This window comes from Thermobia domestica, chromosome 13 (assembly GCF_964235325.1).
Source record: "Thermobia domestica chromosome 13, izTheDome1.hap1.1, whole genome shotgun sequence".
NCBI lineage: Eukaryota > Metazoa > Arthropoda > Insecta > Zygentoma > Lepismatidae > Thermobia > Thermobia domestica.
The window spans coordinates 66,155,567-66,181,993 of record NC_137466.1 but is presented as its reverse complement, the minus strand read 5'-3'; the positions used below and the strand labels follow the sequence as shown (position 1 = coordinate 66,181,993).

At 34.9% G+C, this 26,427-nt stretch overlaps 2 protein-coding genes across 5 annotated transcripts in view; one reads left to right on the top strand and one right to left on the bottom strand.

The window, feature by feature from the left end:
- The window catches only part of lms (lateral muscles scarcer), an 80,950-nt gene extending 75,277 nt beyond the window's left edge, over positions 1-5,673 (top strand). Inside the window, exons 3-4 of the mRNA XM_081735845.1 lie at positions 928-1,064; positions 4,923-5,673. Coding sequence (XP_081591971.1) covers positions 928-1,064; positions 4,923-5,253 — 468 coding nt within the window. The 3' untranslated portion in view covers positions 5,254-5,673. The remainder of the gene's footprint in view (positions 1-927; positions 1,065-4,922) is intronic.
- A 5,600-nt stretch (positions 5,674-11,273) lies between these two features.
- CycH (cyclin H) overlaps positions 11,274-26,427 on the bottom strand; it is a 59,015-nt gene continuing 43,861 nt past the window's right edge. For 3 of the 4 annotated variants that reach the window (XM_081735847.1, XM_081735846.1, XM_081735849.1), the window contains exon 8: positions 11,274-11,742. In XM_081735847.1, the coding sequence (XP_081591973.1) occupies positions 11,601-11,742 (142 nt within the window). In that variant the 3' untranslated portion in view covers positions 11,274-11,600. Of the gene's footprint in view, positions 11,743-12,600; positions 13,077-26,427 lie in introns of those variants that run through there. The other variant, XM_081735848.1, reaches the window with a different exon arrangement.

The following is a 26,427-nucleotide window of genomic DNA, read 5'->3' as shown; positions in this document are numbered from 1 at the left end:
CTTTCTTAAAACAGGTCAGATTTTTTTTTCTTTTTCCAGAATACTCTTTATTTTCTTTATCTCATTATACTGGATATAAGCTATGTCTCAAAACTATTGTCCTAGTGCAGTCTTTAAGAACAGTTAAAAAATAAAAATGGCTATTTTTTTTTTTTTTTTTAATTTTTACAGCGCTTGATTACTCATATTACAGCCAAACTTAACCAACCTGTCTCTATATTGATTTCGCAACAATCAATTAACAAATGGCTTAATTGACTCAAGGTTCATGCATGCATGTATATAAACACGATTACTTAAGTGATTTCAACACAATAAACAACTCAGTTTCTAGAATTAAATTATCACATCATTTAAAAGACGTTATAATTCTGATAAAAGAATCTTATGATAAATATTTAGGGGATTATAAAAATAAATACAATTACTATCATGTGCTTGTAATGATTGTATAGGATAACTGTTGTACATAACATACAGCCGATACACCTCGTACCTCGTTAAGAGTGCTCCATTTTTATATTTTTACTAAACACAATAATTCTGCTGCAGAAGTTGCCAAACTACAGTATGTAAGCAAACATAACGCGATGGCAATAATGCAGAACAACGAATGACGTAATTATTTGCAAAATACGACAATACGAAATAGGTCTTTCCTAACTTTTTCAACGTGCAAAAATCCGGAACAAATTGTCTTCTGGAAACTAGAAAACAAATCATGTATCATGCGAAAATAGCCCTAACAACTGAGTTGTACTTTCTCTGCTTTCTTACTACACTAACATAGTCTCCATACCAAATAAGTCCAAGCTGTATAGTGAATATGGATTACACTACAAAATGCCCATAGTGTTACTGTGTTCATATAGTTTTCAATAATAATAAGAATAGTTAATTTTGCAATATATTTTCTTTCCTTTTCAGATCAAAATCTGGTTTCAAAATCGAAGAACGAAATGGAAAAGAAAATATACTAATGATCTCGAACTTCTTGCTCAACAATATTATAGTTCCTTAGGAGTTCTTGCTCCACGGCCAATTTTCCTAGGAGATAGGCTATGGTAGGTTTATTTATTCATTCTATTACTTCATTGAAACTTATTGCAAGGTAACCAATTATATGGCAAACAATCATACAATTTTTACTTCTATATTACGCATAGCTAGGAAGAAATTAAGTATTTAGTTATAGTCTTTTAATAAATTATACCGGGAACTAATTTTTAAAAAATGGTATGAAGCAGCAGGCAAAACTATACAAATCAACATTTCAGAGTGAATTGTAAGTTCATAAAGTTTAAGGGCAATCACGCGTTTGCTAAGATTCTGCGCATGGTACAGTTTATATTCGAATCTATTACTTCTTCCAAAGTGATACAAGGAATATATTTTTGAAAGAAAGAGGAAAACAAAATATCTGCCATATCATTTTGCATAACCTCCATGAAATTAAACTAACTGACCCGCAACAATTACGGATGGAATGGATCAGGCGAAATGCAATTGCATGTGATGAAAAACGTTGGTATATCCTGAATGTGGAAGAATTTCTAGGCCATCAACTGCTGAATTCTCTGAAACTACACGAGACTTCTAACAAGAGATGTTGTAAATATTGTAAGGATTGAAAATTTTTTCGCTTTACCAGTGCTCAATGAATGAATGAATGAAAAATGTTGCAGTTAGTCAGGATAGATTTCCACCAATCATGACCATGTGGTATAATTTCATTATTGATAGGATCGTCAAGATCTTCTCTTCGAAGTACCTTCTTTGACACAGTCAGAGTCATACTGTTCGGCTCAACTGTTAGTTTCTTGTATAAAAATAATATCGGAAGAAAATTTCTCATCACTCATTATAATTATTCGAAAAAAAAAAAAACTGTTGCCATATGAATTTTTCCAGCAATTCTCGGCACAATGTCATATGCTGCTGATCTTATTGTCGGATCAAGTAAAAAAGAAAAGTTTTCGGTCAATCAGAGTGTACACTATGCTGATAAAAATAAATGATTATTTTCAGATACATGGCGCGTTATTTCTCCTTATCGGTCTCCATTTCTTGAAATGTCCATGAAACTTTCTCTAGACCGGAAGAGTTGGAGCACTTTTCTTGCTGTTATAGGTTGCACTGTTCCTCCACAGTGCCGCACATTTTTTTTCCTGTCGGATTATTCTCTTTTATCAACAAAATATGAGAACACGAGCAAAAAGCTTCTCTGATATCCTATATCGACTAACGAATCGAAGAAAATCGGCGTGTGTTTGGTTTTCATTCACCAATAAACTACGGTTATTTGAAGAGTTGAGTTGATTTTGAGTTAAATGTCCCGTTCAGCAGCGAGGTTATATGACATGGACCTACTGATTAACGTGGAATCCGAACCACATGAGCACCCGTCGAGAATCGAACCTGGATCTCCCACGCCAAAGGCGCGTACGCTAACCGCTTAGCCACGAAGGAGCTCTATGGTTATTTGAAGAAGGGAAAATATGAACTGTCTGAGGAATCACCTAGCAATCTTAAGTTTATCCAATAGGTCAAATCATGTTCTTCCTAGAATCTGAATTTGAGAATAAACGAACAAACAAGCACAACAAAGATGCTTTTCCAGTATGTGACAAATTTAAAGAAGTAAAAAAGGAACCTCTCTACACTGCCCAATTCTACAGAGTGAGGTAAGAGTCTGGATACATCTTTGTAATTCGAAACGGTTGAAGGTTTGTGTTAGAGTAATTACCTATAAAATCCGGAAATATGAAGTGTAATGCTCTGATGTTTTATCTTTCACGTGATCCAGCATGGCACTGGCACTGCAGAAACTATTGAAACTTGGGTTGATGACTGGTACACCCAGCACCAAAGTGATCGCACCCGACTAACTACTGCATCCGGAAAGACAGACATTTACACAGTATCGTATCCAAGATACTGGAGAAATTTAGGCAAACATGTTCTGTGTTACATGAGACACGTACTGGGTGTTCGAAGACAGCCATTATCGAGGGAAGTGCAACAGCACTTGTGATATAATTTGCGAATCCGAAATGCAATATGCACCAGTTATCGAAGGTCATGAACCTTCGCAATATGCACAGTATGCAGTTCTATGGGTGTTGAATACCAACAAATGGCAACCATACGCGATTCAGTTGCAACACTTCACAAAGGCTGACCTGACAGGCGAATGTAGTGCGCCTAATGGGTTCTGGACGATTGCATCAGGAATTCACAGTTTCTTTTACAAGTTTTATTTCGTATCGAAGCGGGTTTTTATGTACACGAATAGGTGAATAGGCATCGCTTGGCTGCAAACCCACCTTGGAGGGGTCCCAGCAAAGGTGTGGGCGAAAAAAAATGTGATAGTGCAGTGCGACACACGAATTGTGGGGTCCCGCGTTTATCGACAGAACATTGGATGGTAACCAGTATCTTGACATGCTACGCAAGTGCATGTCCCTCTCTATTGAATTACAAGGCTTTTTCCACCACAATGCAGCAGCAGTCTCCATACTTTGCTATGGGTCTAGAAAATTTATGTGTAAGTTTTTCAGTCATTGAATAAGAAAGAAGATCCCATCAAGTAGCAAACGCGGTTTCCAAATCTTACGCTTCTTCCTTTTTACATTTTTACCTCAGAGAACACTTGAAATCCTTCGTACACCAGATGAGGAAACCTGAATCTCTGTCTTCGTTTCTCCATCTCAAGCAACGTATTGAGGAAACCTGAATCTCTGTGTTCTCACAGGTGTTAAGACGAGTTCAAGAGGAATTAGAAAAGAAAGAAAGAAAAAAAAAGACACATTGTGTAGCAAACAACAGGACTGTAATATTAAGCATGTCTTGCAGGATGGTATTTCCTACTCTCACAGGCACTAAACTCTTACACGAATAAAGTTAGCTCAGAAATACCTTCAAATTTGTATTAGGGTGAAAAGCTACCCTGACATGACCACTTTCGATTTAAAAGTTTGAACCTGAACCCAGTGTCGTGCCGTGGAAAAGCAGCGGCCGGGGCGAGGGTATACGACGGTGCCCCCATAAATATGAGTGAGGTGAACAGACCAGCCGCGAAGTGTAATAAAATTTTCAAAAATAAACCTTTTTCCTTGATTTTGGGCACTTGTTATTACTTTTTTCCTTCCATTTTATATATGTGCACATACATTCCTACTCTTACTTCGGCGCCTGGGGCCGTCGCTCCGCTCACCCCTCCCCCCACGGCACGGCACTGTCTGAATCCAAGATGGCCAAATGCTGCCCCTATTCCTATTGCCTCTTCCCAAGATATGGTCCCATTCTTTCAGGCTACAAGGGTGTACCCCTCGACTTTTATCTCACAATTATGCAGATAAAAGTCTTAAAACTTGAGTGAATTTTCAACTGTTATGAATTTACAAAAGAGAACGTTGTTAATTTATGCATGCACTGTATCAAATTGAGTATTACTGAATGACATTATTATTATTATTATTATTATTATTATTATTACTACTACTACTACTACTACTACTACTACTACTACTACTACTACTACTACTACTACTACTACTACTACTACTACTACTACTACTACTACTACTACTACTACTACTACTACTACTACTACTACTACTACTACTACTACTACTACTACTACTACTACTACTACTACTACTACTACTACTACTACTACTACTACTACTACTACTACTACTACTACTACTACTACTACTACTACTACTACTACTACTACTACTACTACTACTACTACTACTACTACTACTACTACTACTACTACTACTACTACTACTACTACTACTACAACAACAACAACAACAACAACACTGTTCATTAATGGGTTTATAGATATTCTTAGCACTTTAAGCAACAAAGTAAATTACTGTTATTAACTGATTCACTATTATTTCTTGCAGGTTCTTTAATTATCCTCATCACGCCCTTCCACACACAGGTTTAACATCTGTTGGAAGTTTGCCACATCTTCATCCTAATCATCCACATCCCTCCATGCATCTGAACTTACCATCTGCTCAGTGTCTGCAATCGCCTAGCTCTTCTTTCCATCCGGCTCTAGCTATGTCTCACTCCTCGCCGTTTCCTTTGAACTTTGACAAACCGTGTGCACCACTAAACCCTTATCCACCACCTCATCTAGGGATGCCGCCTGGGTCACCAACGCATGTCACATCATCGTCACAAGCATTGAATATGAATATACCGCTACCACCTTCAAGCAGATCATGAGTACGCATTTGCCAACAACATTGTAATGGAGCTCCAGAGCTTAATTGTTACTTCAGTTCAATTAAGGAAAAATCAATTAGGGTTAAGAGACCAATGTATTCGTGTGTTGTGTGTGTTTGTGAATCGTTATTAACTTATTTAAATACTTGATGCTCAACAGTTTCGTACATAACAAGGACAATATAAATAAAACATTTCTCTACAAAAGAGATCTATGTACGACACAGCAATAAGTTTTGAATTCTAAGATCGTCCCTTTATTTTTCTCTAGAAAATGTACATGTTTAATGTTAGAAAAAGACAAGGAAAAGCTGAAAATAAATCATCTTGTTCTTCATACATATTTTTAGTTTGTCTTTTGGGTTCTAAAAATGTTCATTCTATATAAATAATAAATACACAAGTATCTTTTATTGTTTATTTTCTAACCTATGTACATATTAAAATCTGTATATTATATATTTATTATAGTTTGACACATTGCACAAAATATCATTCGTACTAAACCCTGAAGATAATATTTTACCCATAATTTCAAATACCAACCTCTGATAACATTTATCAGAAAGAAGAGTTACAATCCAATTTAAAATTTGAAGTGGAATTAAAAATTTTCAAACAATTGCTTCCACTGTGTACAATAGAAGCATTGCAGGTTTTCAAGTGTAGTAATTATGAAAACTGCGAGGTCAAAGCTTAGTAAATTGACTGGAAAGGTGCTCTCGCGTGGGAGGAGCAGAGTAATACGGAATTTAATGTATATGTCAGAAAATGCCTGCACTCAAATTTCACCGACAGATTACTACTGATGTGTATAATAAAGATGTAATGTCAACTTCCTGCTAGTGTTGCATTATTTTAAAACTATCTGCCACTACGAGCTAGAATGTTCTTCGTTACATTGATTTTTTCTTGTTTTTATGGAAATTTAAGATGCCATTTAGCTACGAGTTGGACCCTTATAAATTGTACCTGAAATGAAATAAGACGCAGCCATCTACCACTTTAAAAATAACACTATCAAGAGAATCCCGTATCAGTTTAAAGAAAATCAATAATTGGTATGAAATAATTAGTTTTCAACTGACTGTTTTCTCAACGAAATAGAATGACCAAGTGGCCACAGTTAATTTAAATGGCCACTTAGTTTAAACGCCTGGAAGATGATCCATGGAGTGACCAAAATCTGTCACTATACCAGACATGGTAAGAAATGGGCTTGATGTGGTACTCCAGGATCGCCGATTAAAGGTAACTATTATTGTAGAAGCTCTAAGTATTTCTGATAAATGAGTATTTTAAACTTTGACCAAGGAATTGTGCAAGACGAAACACGAGTATTTTTAACATTAACGAAGGAATTACGCAAGAAGAAACACGAGTATTTTTAACTTTAACCAAGGAATTGTACAAGAAGAAACGCGAGTATTTTAAACTTTGACCAATGGATTGTGAAAGTAGAAACATGGGTATTTTAAACTTTGACCAAGGAATTGTGCACGAAGAAACACGAGCATTTTAAACTTTGATCAAGGAATTGTACAAGAAACACTGGTACTTTTAACTTTGATCAAGGAACTGTGCAAGAAACACTGGTACTTTTAACTTTGACGAAGGAACTATGCAAGAAGAAACATAATACAAGTATTTTTAATTTTGATCAAGGAATTGTACTAGCAGAAACTGTCTCCAAGATGGATGTTGCGACTATTTACAGAATCAAAAACGAATCACAATGCAAATCACTAAGGACGATTAAGCACGTTTACAATTTTAAAAATCCAACAGATTTTATGCATCGATTCATAACCACGCTCCTAAAATGAAACAGCAGTAAAATAATGTAAACACTGATTCTCATCTCTAAAGATCATAAGTGTGAAGTTCCCCGAAAAGATCTTGGTTCCAGCTTTCCGGGATGTAAAAGTTACAGTTTCACTATCTTCCACCTGATTTTAATTTTATATTTTGTGTCATGAGTTTTTTATTTTTATACAACTCAACTAATACATAAATCTACAAGAAATTTGTACTGGACAATATATTTTATACATACAAGAATATCAAACAATATGCAAAAGGGATACCATAAACGGTATAAAACGAAAACACAAAAAATAAAATATGAAACACAAGTCTGGCTTAAAATGTCAAGTCTAAATTTGATAATACAAAAGGGGGAAAAATCAACAACAGAAAATAAAACTTGTTACAAGTATTACTTAAAATTGAAATTTAACCCACAAACGCCCAAGACCAGTTTTATTCGTTAGCAACTGCATTGAACAATACCGTGTTACATCGAAAACCTGAGAAGAAAACTGAACGAAATTCGTACAACAAGAGAACGGGTAGTGTGCCTGAAGTGGAACAACGGGCTTTTGGCTAAATGAATGATATAGCCCATGTAACGTAGTGAAAAATTAAGTGGGTCACTGGTGGCACAAGGGGCGTTTGTGGGTTAAGTTTTCAAGAACTGTTTGAAGTACTAAGATAGGGTTAGAAGAAGAACCAAATGTATCGGATAATGAAATAGTTAAAAAGTTTATAATTACTACAGTATTAATACATATATTTATTAAAGTCTATAATATCCATAATTACGAAAATTAATTGGGGTACAACGATCAAATTGTAACGTATTGTAACGAAATTTGCAAATACACCATGAACAAAGAAACGCATATACTACTCAAACAGTAGAGAAATTTACATCAAATAACAACACATGTTAACTAATATTACAAAGAATTAGAAAAAAATAATGCTACTAGTTACCACTAGTGTAACAAAGACACAACACAAATTATATGCAGAAAAAGCATGTTTTGACACAGTTCACTATTTATATGACATAAAGAAAGAAAAGAAAAGAAGAAACAAAAGCAAGAGATTAAAGAATTAGCTCTAACACCTTTACAATTGTTTTGTCTTCATTTTCGTAAAAAAGCAGCGTAAGGATTATTTCTACTAAAAAGTAATAAATTAGATCAACAGATAAAAAAAGTTAGAGCTCTCCATAACGAGTTCTTGTAGTTACACGTAGTTCTCGTATACTATTTTATACTATCTTCTTTTCATGAATACTGCGAATTTAATTAAAAATGGCACTGAACTTTTGAGATCAATAGAAAATCTATTCTCTTTTTTATTATTATTATTATTATTATTATTATTATTATTATTATTATTATTATTATTATTATTATTATTATTATTATATCTTTGATTATACAGAAAATAAGCTTTGAAATTCTTTTAAACCTTGTTGAAGATTAATCAACTACGTATTTTTAAATAATACTAATTTGTAGTATTTTACACGTGTTTACTTAGTTAATTTTCCTAATGGTGGCGTAGTCCATGAAAATTATATGAGCAAGATCCTCAAGAATGTTCACTATTTTAATATATAGAAATACAGTTAACGACCTGAACGCACAAGTCCATAATTCAAATCAAAAACTGATTCGCAACACAAGAATTTTAGAAGTTCTATGCGACCAAACACAAGTTGTTTCTCAGTTTTAGTTTATTATAATTGTTAAGGTTACTCAATTATTTCTTAAAATTACGAAGTAAAATTTAATTTTCGCATAGTTATTCAATGACACATGTATTAAACCAGATGTAGATAAGAAGTGCTGCCTAGGTAAGATTCACAGTTTGTTCATATGTTCTCATAGGAGAATCCTGCTTCATGCTAGTCATAACCTACTGAAAAAAGCTACAAAATTAAGTGGCCGAAATCGTTCAGAAAAAACTCACAGATGCAATACATAACTTAGGTGTTAAATATATCCCCTTTCAAAATGAGGTGTTCTTGAATTGATTCATTCACGAGTATTTAAGACGTACATTTAAAGGTATAAATGCAATAATTTACATCAATGGTATGTCCAACATGTGAGTTATTACGAGATTTTTTTTAAAAAATAATTTGTAGTATCTTGCAATATAAAACTTTATATCTTCCAAGCGAGGCTTTATGTATTATTTTACGAAAATACTTTTCCAAAGCTACATCGCACAATTTCGAACGCATTTTTCATAATATTAAGCTTATTGATTTTTTTTTTTTCTTTTTTAACACACGGAAGGTAAGTGTCTCTCCATCCCTCAAAAATAGTAAAATTGAAAGAGAGTATATCCACACGTAAAGCGAAATAGAAGATTAATCAAAATGGAACGAGAACATTAGTAGTGAAACTACGTGTTCACAAAATGAAATCATTTGTGATGTTTTTCAGTTTCGTTGATCCGTATTTTATGTCTAGACATGAATAGCCATCAGTTCTAAAACTTCCGTTATATTTTAATAAGCTTTGAGTTTATAATTACTGAAAGTATGTAACATTTTATTGGGCATTATATGTCCTTTGTGTATATATCGTACATACAATGAGAGCAATGAAACTTACCCCTCCCCCCACACAGAGAGGATATTTTGAAATATGTATAATTATTAAATATAGTATAATGGTATAATTCTGGAGAAAGTTGTTTGATCTAAATTTCTACTAGGAAGAACAAGATACATTCATTTCTTTTCTATAATATCGATATGTTTATAGAAGGCACATTCATCATGTACATGGACCTTTATTATGCATTCATTTATGTCAACAAATAACTAAAGTATTTTTGTTTGATAAGGAACACGTAACACGCTACAAACGTCTCTATGAAATTATGTGGTATTTTGAGAAACATCCATTCTGAGATTACGATACACAGCTTTACAAAAAAACCTATTATTTTACTAACATATCTACTAACAAATACATTTTATTTTATAACATTTCTTCTAACAAATACATTTTATTAGTGTCTATATAGCATACTAAAATGCAAAGGTTTCATTTTCTACATATAACAAATTTATTAATTTCCGATTGAACATCTCTCTTTCTCTTATTCTTTGAAGGGATAATGAACACCACACTAATTTTAGATTATAGATTTTATATGTTGTATCAATGTTTGAACCAAGAAACAATAATTTTTCAAAAATATGATTATTATGTATTAACTTTGCAATCATTTTTTAAGACGACTCTTACCTCATGAAATACAAAGAAGTGTTACCACCCAAATATTCTGTTCGACGCTACAAAAATTGACAAAGCAAGTAAACATGCATACATGTAACAGCTCTTTTCGACAAATACAACACGTATCATGAAATATTAAGTATTGGGGAGAAGTCTACGTAATGTTCATGATGAGTCTCTGGTACACTGGATATATATATATTTGCAGGTTTAATGATTTATTAGGATATCTAATATAGTATCGGTGAAACATATCGGTAATTTTAGGTATCGGTGAAATGTTATCATGCAACGAAACGGTGAAAATTATCACGCAAACGTTTCACCGAACTTAAAATGTAATGATATTTCACAATATTATAATTCATCTTCTATTTTCAGTGTATTAAATTGAACTTTTATTCTCTAATGGTATAAACAATTCTATTTCAATTATTGCTTCAGGTGTTTTTGTGCAAGTTAGTAACATAATTTTGACATGAAAAGTAAATGCTTCCTCAAGGCTGCATATAAACACAAGCTTTTCTAAACTTCTACCTAGGAGAACCGTGCAGAAATAATTTATACTTCTAGGTAGAAAATATAAATTCTAGAAAACTATGCATAAAATGTTACCTTATATTTAAAATATAAGTACCCTAAAGATTCTACATCAATTTAAAAGAACTGAAAATATACATATTTACAAGACCAAACAAACGGCACAGGTACTATGTGTTATAATATCAAAGTTTCGTTTATGAAAAATGGATCACCATCCAAATGCATAAATTATTATTGTATGAAGTTTGGGACTCTTTATTCTTCTAAAAAATGAATATCAACTCAATAATCTACTTTCTTATCAATTTCCACGTCCATCCGGACATCTGGAACAGTAACAGAAACACGACATTAACAAAATCACATAGAACTGTTATACAGAACGCAAAATTTCCTAATTTTGAACTCAATTAGATTTTTAAAAAAAAGTGTATAGTATTTCCTACAAGTTTGGAAATAAGTAAGTCAAGGTAATGGACTAGTAATATTAGATTTTATTATTAATAATTTTGAAATACTTTTTTATATTATTATTTGAACGAAATAACTGTCTAGGACAGACAATATTAGTTCCAAATGTGAGTATTTCACTCAAACGTTTCATTCAAACTGCAAGATATTTCAGTATACATTTAGCAAATCCATTAAATAATACTATGAGGTATCATCTTTCACATTTTCAATATTGCTTTCAGCAACTGGGACTACAGCGCTGGATTCTTCACTGCTGGTACCCACTTTTGGTGTGTCTCAAGAGGCAGATGGAGAATACATTTTAGTCATACCGAGAAGCATTTCCTCTTTAGCTCTCTGTTCCTGGGCAATCCTTGCATATTTCTTGGCTGCATCCTCTTCTTCTTCATCTAGTAACTCCTGCATCCTTCGCTTGTAACTGCACAAGAGAAAAATCAGACATAACTAGTCTGAGAATCCTTAGGTTCTAAAAGTTATGTTATATAAATGACTAAAAATAGTCGCATTCGGAATACTACTTGGGTTCTATAAATGCTACATTCAGAAACTACAAGGAGATCTAAAATCAAGGCAACATACCCAAAACTAAATTCAAACTTATTTTTTTCAGTATCCTTGACTCGTTTGTAGCAGACAACCACCTTAGTCTAGAAAAAAGTGATATGGTCTATTATGAACTGCAGGTCTATTGATATCAAGGAAAAATATCACCAAATGCGTAGACAGTGTTTCTTGTGTGACAGTTAAAACTCCCTTTCTTGACGTATTCTCTTCTGAGTATTTTGCTAAAAGTTATTCAGTTATTACTTTTGAATCTGCGTCCTACAGCTCTATAATTGGTTTCTATAGACTAAAGAAGACAATCAATAATTATGATGAAGTAAACTGTACTTCACACTTAAATCCGCGTCTTGTTCCGCCTCCGACCACTTATAACTTGACAAGCTTAAAGGCAAAGAACTCCGGACCCCGGTTTTTGTCTCGTTTAGCTTCCCAAACGTCCTACTGGAGAGAAAGTAGGAAGAAATAATAAGAAAAAAAAGTCACTAAGCGCAACTATTTGCATCGGTGCATAAGCTGGATGGAAGAGAGGTGTGATTTCTTCCAGGTTTTCGATTTCCTGGAGGGCACTTTCATGGAAAAACAGGATGTAACTCAATATATAAATCTGATAGTACAAAAAATAATGTCTCTTCACACAAGCTAACATCCATATTGTCATTTTTACCTTTGCGAAAAATTATCAAAAATTAAACTTTAAAATCATCTCACCTTACATTAATTCAGTGTAACATGGTTTTCTCCCTGGTAGCTCTTGCTTAATCAATTTATCAGTTTTACTTTCTCCCTCTATAATTGTACATCAAATAAACTCAATTATAAATAACACATTTAGATAGAAGCAAATCATTTGATTCTGTAAATTATTTCTTTTATACAAATTATCGAACAGATTTAATATTAACAGCAAATTACTCAAGCTCATTGCAAGCTATATTTTAGACAGACAACAACACGTAATTATTTCTGGTCGTAATCCACTTTTCTCTCAATAAATCTGGTGTTCCACAAAGAAATGTCCTTGGTCCCTTACTCTTCCTCTTTTTCATAGATGGTCTTCTCGATTATCTTCAATCCACACCTAGTAACATTCTCTTATTTGCTGACTATAGCAAACTCGTCAGCATTTGCACAACAGGATCTCACTAATCTTCGAAATGATCTCTCACGACGTGCATCCTGTTTTGAAACCTGGCAATTGAAGTTAAATCCCAATAAATGTACTTCTCTTACATTTTTTTCAAGAAAAATCGTATTAAACAAGATAACACTATTGACAAGATAATTATTCAAAATGTATAAGCACATAATGATCTTCGTGTTATTATTGATGACTGGTTTACTTTCAGCAAAAATATATCTGCTCTTAAAAAAATAAAATAAAAATTATGTGAATGTTAGGAATATTGTATAGATGTAGAGAAATTAAGAATGTGACAGATTAGCTACTTATTACAAGCCTTGATCTCTCCTGAAGTAAAATAATGTTTGCCTATTAAGTTACACATCTTTCCAAGTTCTCAATTTAATTTAGACACTGTTCCCAATTTAGTTTTAGCCATTGTTTATTACAGAGCTCCTGAGCTATGTAGGTCAAACAACAAAACTATCATGAAAACACTAAATATAGCATCATATACTACTTATATATATATATATACTGATATTGTTTCTTCATAAAACGGTAAATGGCACAAACTGTCATTCTCTGCTTCTTACACTAATTTCAGAGTACCCATTAGCACTACACGTAATGTAAGTCTATTCACAGTTCTCAAACTTAGACCAGTGATGATCAAAAGGTCACTCATATACAGACTCCTACCGAATTCAAGAAGACTTCCAGGTTTCATAGATATTTTTTACCGCTGAAAGACACTGGGAAATTCAGATGTGGATATTGTTACGTATAAATTTTTACGAATATTCTATTTTATTTATTCCCTACTACAGTTTTGACATATTACACTATGCAATGGCCAACGTATTGTGTCTGGGACTACACAAATAAACAAATTGATCGAGTCAACTCCTTTTATCTTTTAAAAAGTGAATAAGAGGTAGTCTTCCCTTATTAATAATAATAAAATGTCTTTTCTTTGATTAGATCTATCATTTCAACTCTTGCATCCATTACGTTGCTACGACAAAACGACAATTTTGCACTTCAGTCTGCATATGCCAAAATCTTTTCCTTTCTGTAAGTTTCCTGTACATTCCTTCATTTTCTTTAAGGTTCAATTTTTATGCACGATTTCAAATAGTTGCTTATTAGTAAAGTAAAAGTCAAAAATATCACGAATTCGAACGTAACACGTGGAAAAGTATATATTTTCTTTATATATAAAAAATATGTATGTTCCAGCACAACTCTAGAATGCCTGAAGCAATTTTAACCAAACTTGATACAAATATTACTTAAAGTATTATGGACGTAAGGCCCCATGGCAAACATAGGGGTGGGTGGGAGGTAAGTGACATAAAAATGATCGAATCCGTGGTCATTGATGTGAATCGTGGCACTCCCGATGCGCTTAAGTACAAGTTACGCTTTCATCAGTACGCCTGAGTGAGGTGGGAAGGTAACATGTAAAATAATCGAAAAAGACTGACATTATGTTGAATCAATCGTTTTCGAGTTTTCTAAGTTAAATTGGTGATAGTCTCGATATCATTTAAGTTCAAGTTTAGCTCGCAGTGTGGGTAAGACCCTCTAGCGCCCTAGGGGATCTGAGAAGGAGGAGAGTCCAAAAATGATCGATATTAGTGTTTAATCCTTAGTTTTCGGGATTGCTGAGATCAACAGTGGCACTTCTGATGCCCTTTAAGTTGACGTTCAATCCCTATTAGCACTTCTAGGGGGTGGGAAGACAGTGACATGCAAATATAATAAAAAAATGACCGATATTAATGTCGAATCCATAGTTTTCCGGGTCACTGAGATGAATAGTCACATTTTAGACATTGTGGAGTTCAAATTCAGTTCCCATCGGTACGGAGGTAAGGAGTGAAATATAAAATGTCGTAGATGATTGAGATTATTATCGAATTGGCGTCTATCGTCAATTGCTGTATGTTTCGGGGTCTCCTAGCTGTTCGATGTCAATCCCAATGGCATTTACGCCCAAGCTTAGGCAAGAAGGGTCATGTCAGTTGGTTCTGAAATTTACGGAGGAAAGTCATCTGTATATATAAAGATCTATGTGTGCGTGTTCCATCATGACTCTGAAATGCATGGAGTTATTTTAGCCAAACTTGGCACAAGTATGATTTACAATCTGGGAAAAATTGTTGTATAGTAATACATTCCTAACTCTACTAGGAGTGAGATTAAATAAGAGTACGTAAAAATGATCGAAAACTACAGACATTAATGTCAAATAAATACGTTGTTTTCGGGAACATTGATATGAATACTGACACTCTCGACGCTGTTAACTCCAAGTTCAGCTCCCAGTACGGGTAAGACACCCAAATGTGGGGTCGATTACTGACAGGTAAAAGTAATCGACCCATTTTAGCGTCAAATCCAGTTTTCGGAAACGCTAAGATGAATATTGACACTCCCGACGTTACTTCAGTCGACGTGCAGTCCCATCGGCATAGTAGGATGAGAAGTGAAAAATAAAATACCAAAAACGACAGAGAATTGCGTCGAATCCATAGTTTACAGGATCGGAAAATAGCTGACCGTCTAAAATAACTTTTAGAACATAGTATCTATGTCAAGGTGGGTTTTATCATGTCACTTCGATTAAAGTTTAAATCCTATGAGGGGTAGGGTGTTTCAAAATCCAAAACCAGAGTATCTTATGGATTATCATCATTCACTTTCATTGAAATGCGTATCCTAAGGGGGAAGGAGATTCAAATATTTCCCATATATCTATTCTCCTCGTGCAAAGAACGGGTATTTCGGCGTCTTCAAAAAAAAAAAAAAAAAAACCTGCAGTTTTTAAATAAAATCCTTACTTTTGAAAACTGAGTTAAAACAGTCAAAATCGTACAAAGAGCGATTCAGAAGAACAATTTTAGCGTTTGATTCGCTTTCATTATGTCGTCTAGTTGACCGTGATCATTGCATTTCAAAGGATTTCGCAGAAGTGGAGGTAGAAAATAATGTGGTGGCGGAAGATGATGTTATAAATATTCGTGACATCTTCTCACATAAACAAGGTGATTTTGTGGATGGAGAGGTACAATGAATCGAACAATATTCATCAAACAAAACTTAGTGATTTTTTTTTACAAGATAGTGTAAAATTAGATTAGAGGTAATTGTGTTCAGTGTAATGTAAATTGAGATCAGTTACAGGACTGGAATAAACAGCATAAGTGGTAATATTTTTTTTAGAGGTATGGTATCCTATATTACTGTGGTATTATGGTTTATATGTGCATGAATGTTTCCTCTCCTCCACCTTCAAGAGATCGAATTTTGTCACTTCTACGGTTACATTTCAATATACAGATAAATTACGTTACAAGATAAATTACGTTCCCCAACAACCACGTTATATTGAGCTTTTACTGTATAATTTTTCAATATAATATCATTTCAATTTGTCCAGATTGTTAAAAATTGTAGATTTGTACTTAAGAATTAAATATGAGGACAGGATGTGTAATCTATTATCTTCCATTCAGAATGCCAAGTGTGGTCCTGTATGGCAAATAATGACACGTATTGGAATTTCCTCTCCTCCATGTTTACCCAAACGCATACAGCCGCCACTGTGTCCGTGACAGAAACAACAAACATCGTTGAATATCAGAGAACTTAATAATTAGCCTAACCATCAGTCTCTCCTGACACAAGCATGAGCATGTGTCAGCAGAAATGGTACGAGAGAAAAGTACATCTGCTTCCAACAATTGATTGTTTACTCGTGCACTCATAAGAGGCCATGGTGGCTCTGATTGCTGTGCCAATTAGGGCGGTCCGAACGATCGTCCTCTCAAGACGTGCCTAAGAGCATCATGGGGACATTGGAGAGCACGTCTTCGGTAGGAATTCTCCGCTTTCCATTACAGGCACTATCGAAGGAATACTGACACGTCACGACCCATGTGAGAAGCAATTCTGGCAGAGCAACCCAGCCTTTAGCATGCCCACTATGTAGTCAAGCTTTAAGTCATTTAATTCCACAATAGCTGTTTGCTGGCATCATCCTGGCATTGCAGACTCAGACTGTGATCTGCACATACAAATGCACTCATGTTGGCAGACGATCTTCAAGATTCTGGCCACCAGAATGTCCTCTACAGACACTAAGGTCTTTCCCGCTGGTCTAGTGGATGGTATGTCCATCTGGGGTTTCATTTCCACTGGGAAAGTATTGAAATTTGAACGCTTTATGATAGTTCAGATTTCACCTTAAAACTATAGGTCCATGTCTGATACAACCTCACTACTGAAAAGGGATGCTAAAGTTCAATAAACAGATACTACGATCAGCACGTCCTCTACAACACAGTTGCCCAAAATCATGACGTCAGCATTCAAGAGCCCGGAACTCATGCTCACGTTACGTTAACATAAAGTGAGAATGAGATTCAGTGAAGGTGAGCTCCAAATCATGGTGTGAGCGTTAAGTTGAATAAGTGTGATGTCAAGGTGATGTTATAAACGCGAGGTGGTGCCAAAATGATGTAAGGGATGTCAGACTGCTGATGTGAGTGTGAAGTTATGTAAGTATTATGTGTAAATGATATAACAGTGAGGATGAGTGTGCGTGGTGTCGGATTGATAGCGTGAGTATGATGTTGAGTCATAGTGAAAACCTATGTTACACAGGTTTTCATGCGTTCTATCAAAGTCTATAAAGCGTCTATGAAGAAAACATATAAATCTACGGGGCGTTTCTGTAAATAGTTAAATTAAGTTACGGTAAACAATAAATGACAGTAAAATATTTGTTTTATAGAAAAAAATATTTAGTACAGCACGAAGTGTAGTCTTTGTCGATCAAATAAAAACAATATTATTATCAATGAACTGGCCACCACAAACATCTCTTCACTGCATATTTCCTCACCATATTGTCTCTTCAGTTGATTATCCAGTAAACGCAGACTACTTAAGTTTAAATGATAATATAATACTCTTAGAGAAAGACTATTACCCGCGCGACCTTCCAGTTTGAAAAGAGGAAGGCATGTGAAAAGGGGCAGTCAATAAATCATTTAAAGAGACGAATTTTGAATTTCTGCTTATTCAAAAACGAGCTATAGTTCTTTAGAATGTGACCTGCTTGAAGAGAAATCTTATGAATAGATTTAAAAGGTGTTCACCTTGCTCTTCAATATATATATATATATATATATATATATATATATATATATACAGTGCGTTCCACGAATAAGACTAAGGTCCACCTCCTGAAGAAACGAAGGCAGATAGAAACATGAAACCTTTTGGAACCTTCAAGGGACATAAAAGGCAACATTATGCTGAGAAGGTGAATACCCCACAAGGGGGGGGGCTAAAGAGGGTTACTGGGGGTAACTCAAAAATTTTAAATAGCAACCCCCATCGTGTGGTACCTCATTTGAAAGGTAATCACGAGTAAAGACCACTTGTGAAAATTGTAAGTCGCTAGCATGTCCGTAGCCAACATGGCTGCCATCCGTAAACTATGATCGAAGAAACATTGCAAACTTGAGAGCAAAGAGTAACATAGTATGATTTGGAACATTCCTCATTAATGCAGGAGATGCTCGAAGTGTGCACCGCCCACTTCCTGGCAGTAATGTAAACGTTGGACGAACTCTTCTCGAACACGGGTAAAAGTCATTACCGGTATAGAATGACAGGCATCAACTATGCGTTGGCGCAACTCCGCAATGCTGTTCGGCTGCGTGCGGAACCTATAGTCTTCAAATAGCCCCAGAGAAAAAAAGTCGGATGGAGCAAGGTCTGGCGAACGGGCTGGCCATTCAATGGTGCCGCGACGACCAATCCATCGTCGCGGAAACACACTATCTAAATAGTCACGTACAAGGCGGTAAAAATGGGCAGGACAGCCGTCATGCTGAAAAACGGGCGGAATCTCTCCAAATTCTTGCGGATTCTCTTCCATTGCCTCGACAATCAACGGTGCAATAAAGTCTTGCAGCAGCGCCAGGTACTTCTCACCCGTTAATATTCCATCGATGAAGAGGGGCCCGATTATGTGATTACCTAAGATACCCGCCAAGACATTCAGCGACTCTGGGTGTTGAGTGTTGCCTTCACGAAATACATGAGGGTTTGTGTCACACCAATATCGGCAGTTATACCTGTTGACCTTGCCATTCAAGTAGAACGTACTCTCATCACTGAAACACACGTTTGTCAGCACAATGGTCCCACGTGCCAATGCCTCACACATCTGCTCACAAAACTCGATACGCATATCAGGATCGATGGAAGGTATGCTTTTTTAAGATTCTGTATGTCGTTGTGCGTGACACGCCACACGTTTGAGCCACAGTTGTTATGGACTGTTGAGGATGCACATTCAGCTCCGCCAACACTTGTATCTGTGTTTCTTCCGTAGCAACACTAGGGTTTCGAGGCTTCGGGGCATTGGTCACACTGCCTGTCGTAAAGAATTTGATTAATAAATGGCGTACAGAAGAAACACTAATTGGGTTGCGCACATTTTGTTCATTGAACAACCGTGCTGTTGCACTGTACGAACGATTCGTAGCACCAAAGAGTAACACAATTTCAATTCTCTGTTCAAGAGACCACATTATGTATGCAATATAGGATGGTCAAACGCACCAGCACAAACACACGTCTACGTCCTTCAGACCTACTGTTCCGGGTTGTAATGTAGCGCACTTTTGGTCGGAAAAGCACATCTGATAGTGGTGCACTAGTAAACAGAGTAGCTTTGCTAAAGTACGTGTGTCCAACACCAAAGCACCACCACGGGCAACTCGTGGTCATGAACTACATCTCCTCGTCCGTAAGAGTAGCAGTTCGACAGTAGCGCAATGGTAAAGTGTTGGTTTAGTACACGTGCGGTCCGGGGTTCGAGCCTCGGGATTTTTCAATAATATTATGGTACTCTCTTTTCTATCGGTTTCAGTTCAATTTGCATGTTTTGTATTTGCAATACTGTTATAGTGTTAGTTGTGTGGTGTGTGTATTGTGCATTCGTTCCGAACTAGACCTACGTTAGACTTTAGAGTTTGTTGTGGACACGGTCTGGTCACTATACGCGATTACTTTTCCAGCGAGGTACCACACGATGGGGGTTGCTATTCAAAATTTTTGAGTTACCCTCAGTAACGCCCTTTAGCCCCCCTTGTGGGGGATTCTCCTTCTCAGCATAATGTTGCCTTTTATGTCCCTTGAAGGTTCCAAAAGGTTTCATGTTTCTATCTGCCTTGGTTTCTTCAGGAGGTGGACCTTAGTGTTATTCGTGGAACGCACTATATATATATATATATATATATATATATATATATATATTGAACAGGGTGGATTGATTCAAATCACGATTAAAATCAAGATTTAAATCACCTGATTTTTATAACAAAAATCGGCGCTTAAAATCAAATTTCGAAATAAATTAATTTGAAGTGAAAATAACAGCCAGACTGTATAACTATAAAGTATTAAATTTTACAGCAGTGGAATCATATTGGACTGAAGTCTAGGTAAACCTATATGCTAGGCTTCTAAAATATTATCTGACCTAAGTCTCTATGTTTTGAACCGATAACGGGACAATCCTGCTTTCTTCTCATCGTAACACAGGGTTTGTAAATCGTTAAATATTCCAGCCGGGAAATCACTATTCGACATTTAAGACGAAAATTCTCTTCTGTTCGTGTCTGTCTGTTTGTTCCCAGATAATATGGACGATTTAGAGGGTTCCGATTTGCTCCACGAAACTTGAAAATTTTGTACATTTTGCACAACTTCAGGCGAAATTTATGTATTTTATATGTATTACATCACTGAAGAAAATAAATCACTTTGGCTCTGACCCTTACTTGCTTTATGTTCAGCTGTGTTAGTTTTAGGGTTCTTTAACAATTAATTTTCTCTCCTTTCGACATAATTATGATGGATGTACTGTAAAAAGTCCCTGAGCAAGGTGAAGCTTGGTGGTTTGTCTTTGCCACTGCTTTCCATCGGGTAAAGACGTCCATGTTGGGACTAGAGATCATAGTTGAATTCAGCCTTCGCTTTAGTGTCACCCTCCTGAGTTGCATAAAAAGTTACGTAAGTTAAGGAGTGTGTGTATGAAGTAAGTTAAGGAGAGTGTTCAAGCCCTCTTTGAACCTTATTAGTGCCCGTGGATCTATTAGTGCCCTCTTGCTATACGTTTGAATTATAGTGCCTAGGGACCTATAGTTTAATGTAGATTTCTAACCACTTTAGTATGCACCGCGGTTCGAACTCGGAACCCTCTTGATACAGGGGGCGATGAGCTTAACCATTGCTCCACTGGGGAAATCACCATTCGACATTTAAGATGAAAATTCTTGTGTGTGTGGGCGTCTGTTTGTTTGTTCCCAGATAATAGGGGCATATTTAAATTTAAAAAATCTACAAAAATTATTTTTAAAAATATCATGATTTTTTTCAACCCTGTTGCTTAAAGATCATGTTAAAATCGAATTTTGCTGACATCGAATTTCTTACTTATGTTTTCAGAACATAGGTAAAGAAAAGATTTTGTATTCAATAAAAGACGAATTCTGAACAAAGCATATACTATCTAATACATAATAGCGTTAGAGTTTCGACGAAGTATCTTTGCCTTCATCCGACACATTATCTGATGATGTGATCTTCGATAATGTATCTGATGAATGAAAAGATACTTTACCGAAACTGTAACGCTACTATTTATAAGATAGTATATGCTTTGATTCAGAATTTGTCTTCTATTTTATTCAAGAAGTTCCACAGCTAGAATGAGTGGTATTCAAAAAGATTTTGGTCGAGTTATAATGTACAAAAAGTAGTTAAAAATGACATTAAAAAAATGTAAACGCTCATAAAGAAAAATTTATTGCTGCTTAACAGAACACAAATCTTAAATCTTTGTGTTTCTTCTTCTGTCGTTACTGATAGCGGTGAGGGTGTTAATGATTGTTTCCTACTTTTGTCCAAAGTGTTCACGACAGAATTTAATTTTGAACCCTTAGTTCGTATGAAAGAGGTCTTGCATGTATGCCGTCTTTCTATGAATGATCAAGATTATTTAATCAGTTTTAGTTTGTTGACGTCGTGCTTTGTTTCTTCAAGGTGTTTAGAAGGGTCTAATATTGAGAAATTGTTGTGTCTGACATCCCAAACATGTTCTTTCAATTTAGTGTGTGTATTCCTTTTTTGTCATGCTTCTATAACTGTCTTGAAATATATATATATATATATATATATATATATATATGATATTTCATAGACACTTGCGGAATTTTCGGTTATTAGTGAAGAAACTTTCTTCAATCTTTTGGGGGTGGGTACGAATGCTATGTTAAAATTATGCTTTAAAAAAATCTTTGTAACTGAACAACAGTATAATGGCATGCCTAGTGATGGGCAGTGGAAATATTCCCGGTGGGAAGGAATTTAAAAATGGGAATATTCCCGGGTTTTTTCCCTGGCCTATAAATTCCCGGGAAGGAATTTATTTTTATTTCTTTACTTTATCCTCCAAATTATAAGAACCATATGACTAATTACTTTATTTTAATATATTATGATTTACTTTGGGGTTTTAAAGAATTTGGAGGTTAAAAAATTTCAAATTATTTGATGGTACTTTATATAACTAATAATATGATTTTTTAAGTTTCATTTCCATTTGCACTAAAAAGTAGGGTAATTGTTTAGTATTGGAGGCCAAAACTAGCAAAAAGTAGGATGATTTACGGAAGAAATGAGTTGATAGTGATGTTCAAGTGGTCAAGGAAGTATCGAACATATTTTTTTTAAGGCAGTAGGGGATTTATACAAAACGGAAAGGTAAGTGGAAGTGATTTATGTGAGAAAAGAAAGTCAATTGTTGGTAACGAAGATAGAAAACAACGTCCCATGCGGGCTCTAACCCGTCTTCATTCGCTAACGCTCGCTCCGTAATGCTGTCTGAATTTAATGTTGGTAACGTAATTTAACGTATGAAACCATAAAACAACCGCATCGGAATAGAATATCGCAAAAAAGTAGGTGCAAAAGCTGGCCCCCAATGCTAAAGAACAGCCAAAATTAGCAAAGTACTAATTTACAAATGATGAAAAGGAACCATTTTGTAAAGTAATTTAGAATTATGTAGAAATAGAGATGAAGTACTATTAATAAACCCTGAACCACCATTAGTAATAGACGTCGGTCTGTCTCCTCTCTCTGACTCGAATTTCTGAAGAGGTACTCGGACTTTTTTTTACATGTGAATTAACGTATGGAATTTCAGGAAATAGGTAGAATGAAAGGTCGTGTATGGCAATGTTACGTGCTAAAATATAAAGATAAGTAAGTATCTTGCAAATTTTGTGAACATAAATATGTATGCGCAAATGGTGATAAATTGGTGAGACATGTATCTTCTAGCATTTATCCAATCTAATTGGTTTATAACATTTATAAATTTAATGTATTTATAATATCAGTAATAGAGTCGAGTTGAGCAAATACACTTACACATAAATTTAAACTGTTACTATATAATTTTTTCACACACATTTAATTGATAGAACATATTGTAAATAAATATACATTTATGTACTCTCTAAATATAATAAAGTGTTAATAAAGTAACATAGTACCGTTCAGAATATACATTTTAAAGAATCCTCTGTGGACAACAGTAATAATATTCTGTGATATAAAAATTAATTCAACTTTGAAATCATAATATAGTAATAGAATGCAATTTTCTTTCTAATTGTACATAAATTCCCGGATAAAGTCCCATTTTGGGAATCTTCCCGGGAATATTCCAGAAAAATATTTTCCCGGGAATTTACCCATCACTAGGCATGCCTATACATTTCATGGTGTCATCATTTGTTTCAATACTGTTTGTTCCGAGTGATGTTTAAACCTAAACCATTTATCAACCCCGTAAACATTTTTCTTGCTAACGTTTAATTTAAAAAACTTAATTTCAGTTATTCTGCAGTAATTATAGGAAGAAAGAATTGGGTCTTTACGAAAAGAATTACTAATGTCAGCTTTTGTTTTGTTTGCCAATCTGAGTGTGCCAAATTCGCATGTATATATCGGACGCCTGCTACAATTTCCCGGTAAACCCTGGTGTGGGATTTGTTTTCTTTTCTATATATGGTCAGGTTTAGGAAATTTATACTACTATCGATGTTAATTTCTTATGTTGGGAGTGTATAGTGTTTAGATTATTGTATAGAAGTTACAACTACGTATACGTATGTCCCTTATAGAAAAATAGTGTATCGTTCTCAAAATGGCAGTAGTTTGTATACTTTTTAATTCTGGAGATTTTAAAATTTCGGTTTCAAAATGATTCAGCACTGTGTTCACTAAGACAGTAAAGAAAGCATTCCATACTAATCCGTTAGTTCGTTTGTAAACTTTGTTTGAAAATTGGTAGACACTATTTTTCAGACAACACTCCAAGAGATTAGGTATTTCGTATACTTCAATTATAGGAGTCTTTTGTTTTTGTTAACAAAACTAAAGTTCATCAATGGCCAAATATGTGGGAATCGAGATGTGTATATGCACGGCGGACTTCATACAGGCGGGAACGTTGGTGGATGGGGGTGTGACGTCATGGGTCTGAGCTCCAAGCCACTGCAAGTGTCTTTTTTTCGCCCGCTGTGTTTTCTGCACCTTCAGTGGCGCGGAAGTGTCTTATTAGCCGTGAGTGCACTGACCTTTCTCAAAATGCCTCGAAGATGTTGTGTTCCTGCCTGTAAAAGTAACTATACTCTCAAAAATGTTGTGGGTGAATATGTTTCGTGTTTCACTTTCCCCAATGATCAGTTATTACGCGAAAAATGGATACGAAATATCCCCAGAAAAGATTGGGTTCCTTCAGATTCCAGTGTTGTTTGTATAAAGCATTTTGAGCCAGACTGCATTGAACGTCAGGTTTCTTATAAGAATTCCAAAGGTGAAGAAAAAGTTTTCGTGTACGATAAGCCGCGATTAAAAGTTGGTTCTGTGCCTACTATCTTTGATGGATTACCTAGTTATTTGTCAAAGAAACCGCAAGTGAAAAGAAAAACACCTGACGAGAGAGCTTTCGAAATTGACAAAAGGAAGAAAATCGCCGAACAGGAAGCCAGTGCATCGGATGAGATTCCAAGCTTTCAACAGTTACAGCAAGAAATTAATGGTAAGTTAGCAAAAATGCAGTATGAAGATAGAGCTCTTGGTTTCAAAGCTTTCGATAATAAACTTGTGGTGTATTCCGTAAATTTTAATTCAATGAGCGTAGAGTTTTATATCAATGTAGATAATAATTTAAAAGTGTCTGCGTATTTGAAAAACAATCAAGTTTGCTTTCAAAACTTGAGTGAAATTCTTGGGACAGAACTTTTACTGAAGAAATGGAGTTCTTTAGAACAAATCATTAACAAATTCACTATGAGTGACCTTGTTTCTAGTGTAGATACTTTAGTACAGAATGTAAAGTCCAATATACAAAATTTAATTAGTTCTCTGACAAATAATGACAAAGAAGACTTAGCTAACCAAGTGGACATTCTTTCTGAACAATTTTCATTAATTTTCTCTCCAAAGAAAACATATTCCCCGCGTATGATTTTAACATCCTTTATCATTTATATGCAGTCTAAAAAATGTTATGAGGCTCTCAGAGAAAACAAGATTCTAGAATTGCCTCATCCGAAATATTTGCAACGACTAACAGCTTCCCTACATATTTCACCAAATCTTAAAAAAGAAAACAACAATTTCTTGAAGTCTGTTGGAGAAAAATTAACTGAAACAGAGAGATGGGTTATATTGCAATTAGATGAAATTTACGTTCATGAAGGAATGGATTATCGATGTGGGAAAATTACTGGTTTTGCAGAAAATCAAGATGTCCTCACAGAAGCTAAAACTGTCCTAACGTATATGATATCTTCTGCATTCTCCTCTTTCGAGCACGTTGTGTCTTTACATCCAGTGAAAACAATATCAGGGGTAGAAATGGCTGAGATAACAAGGAGAGTAATATGTATTTTAGAAGATTGCAATTTCAAAATTTTGTGCGTAATTTCTGATAATAATAAAGTAAATCAAAATATGTTTTCTGTACTATGCAAAGGCTCAGAAGAGGAATGCACATTGTTTTTGCCCAACATTGACCATCCAGTATATTACATGTACGACACAGTTCATCTTTTAAAAAATATTAGAAATAATTGGATAAATCAAAAAGACCCATCTAAAACTTTTACATTTCCAGAATTTGAAATTGAAAGTGAAACGTGTACTACAGAGTCTCCGAAAAGGGCAGAATTCAACAATCTTAGAGAGCTCTATAAGAAAGAATGTGATAATATTTTGAGAAAAGCATTCAAATTAAATTATAAAACTCTG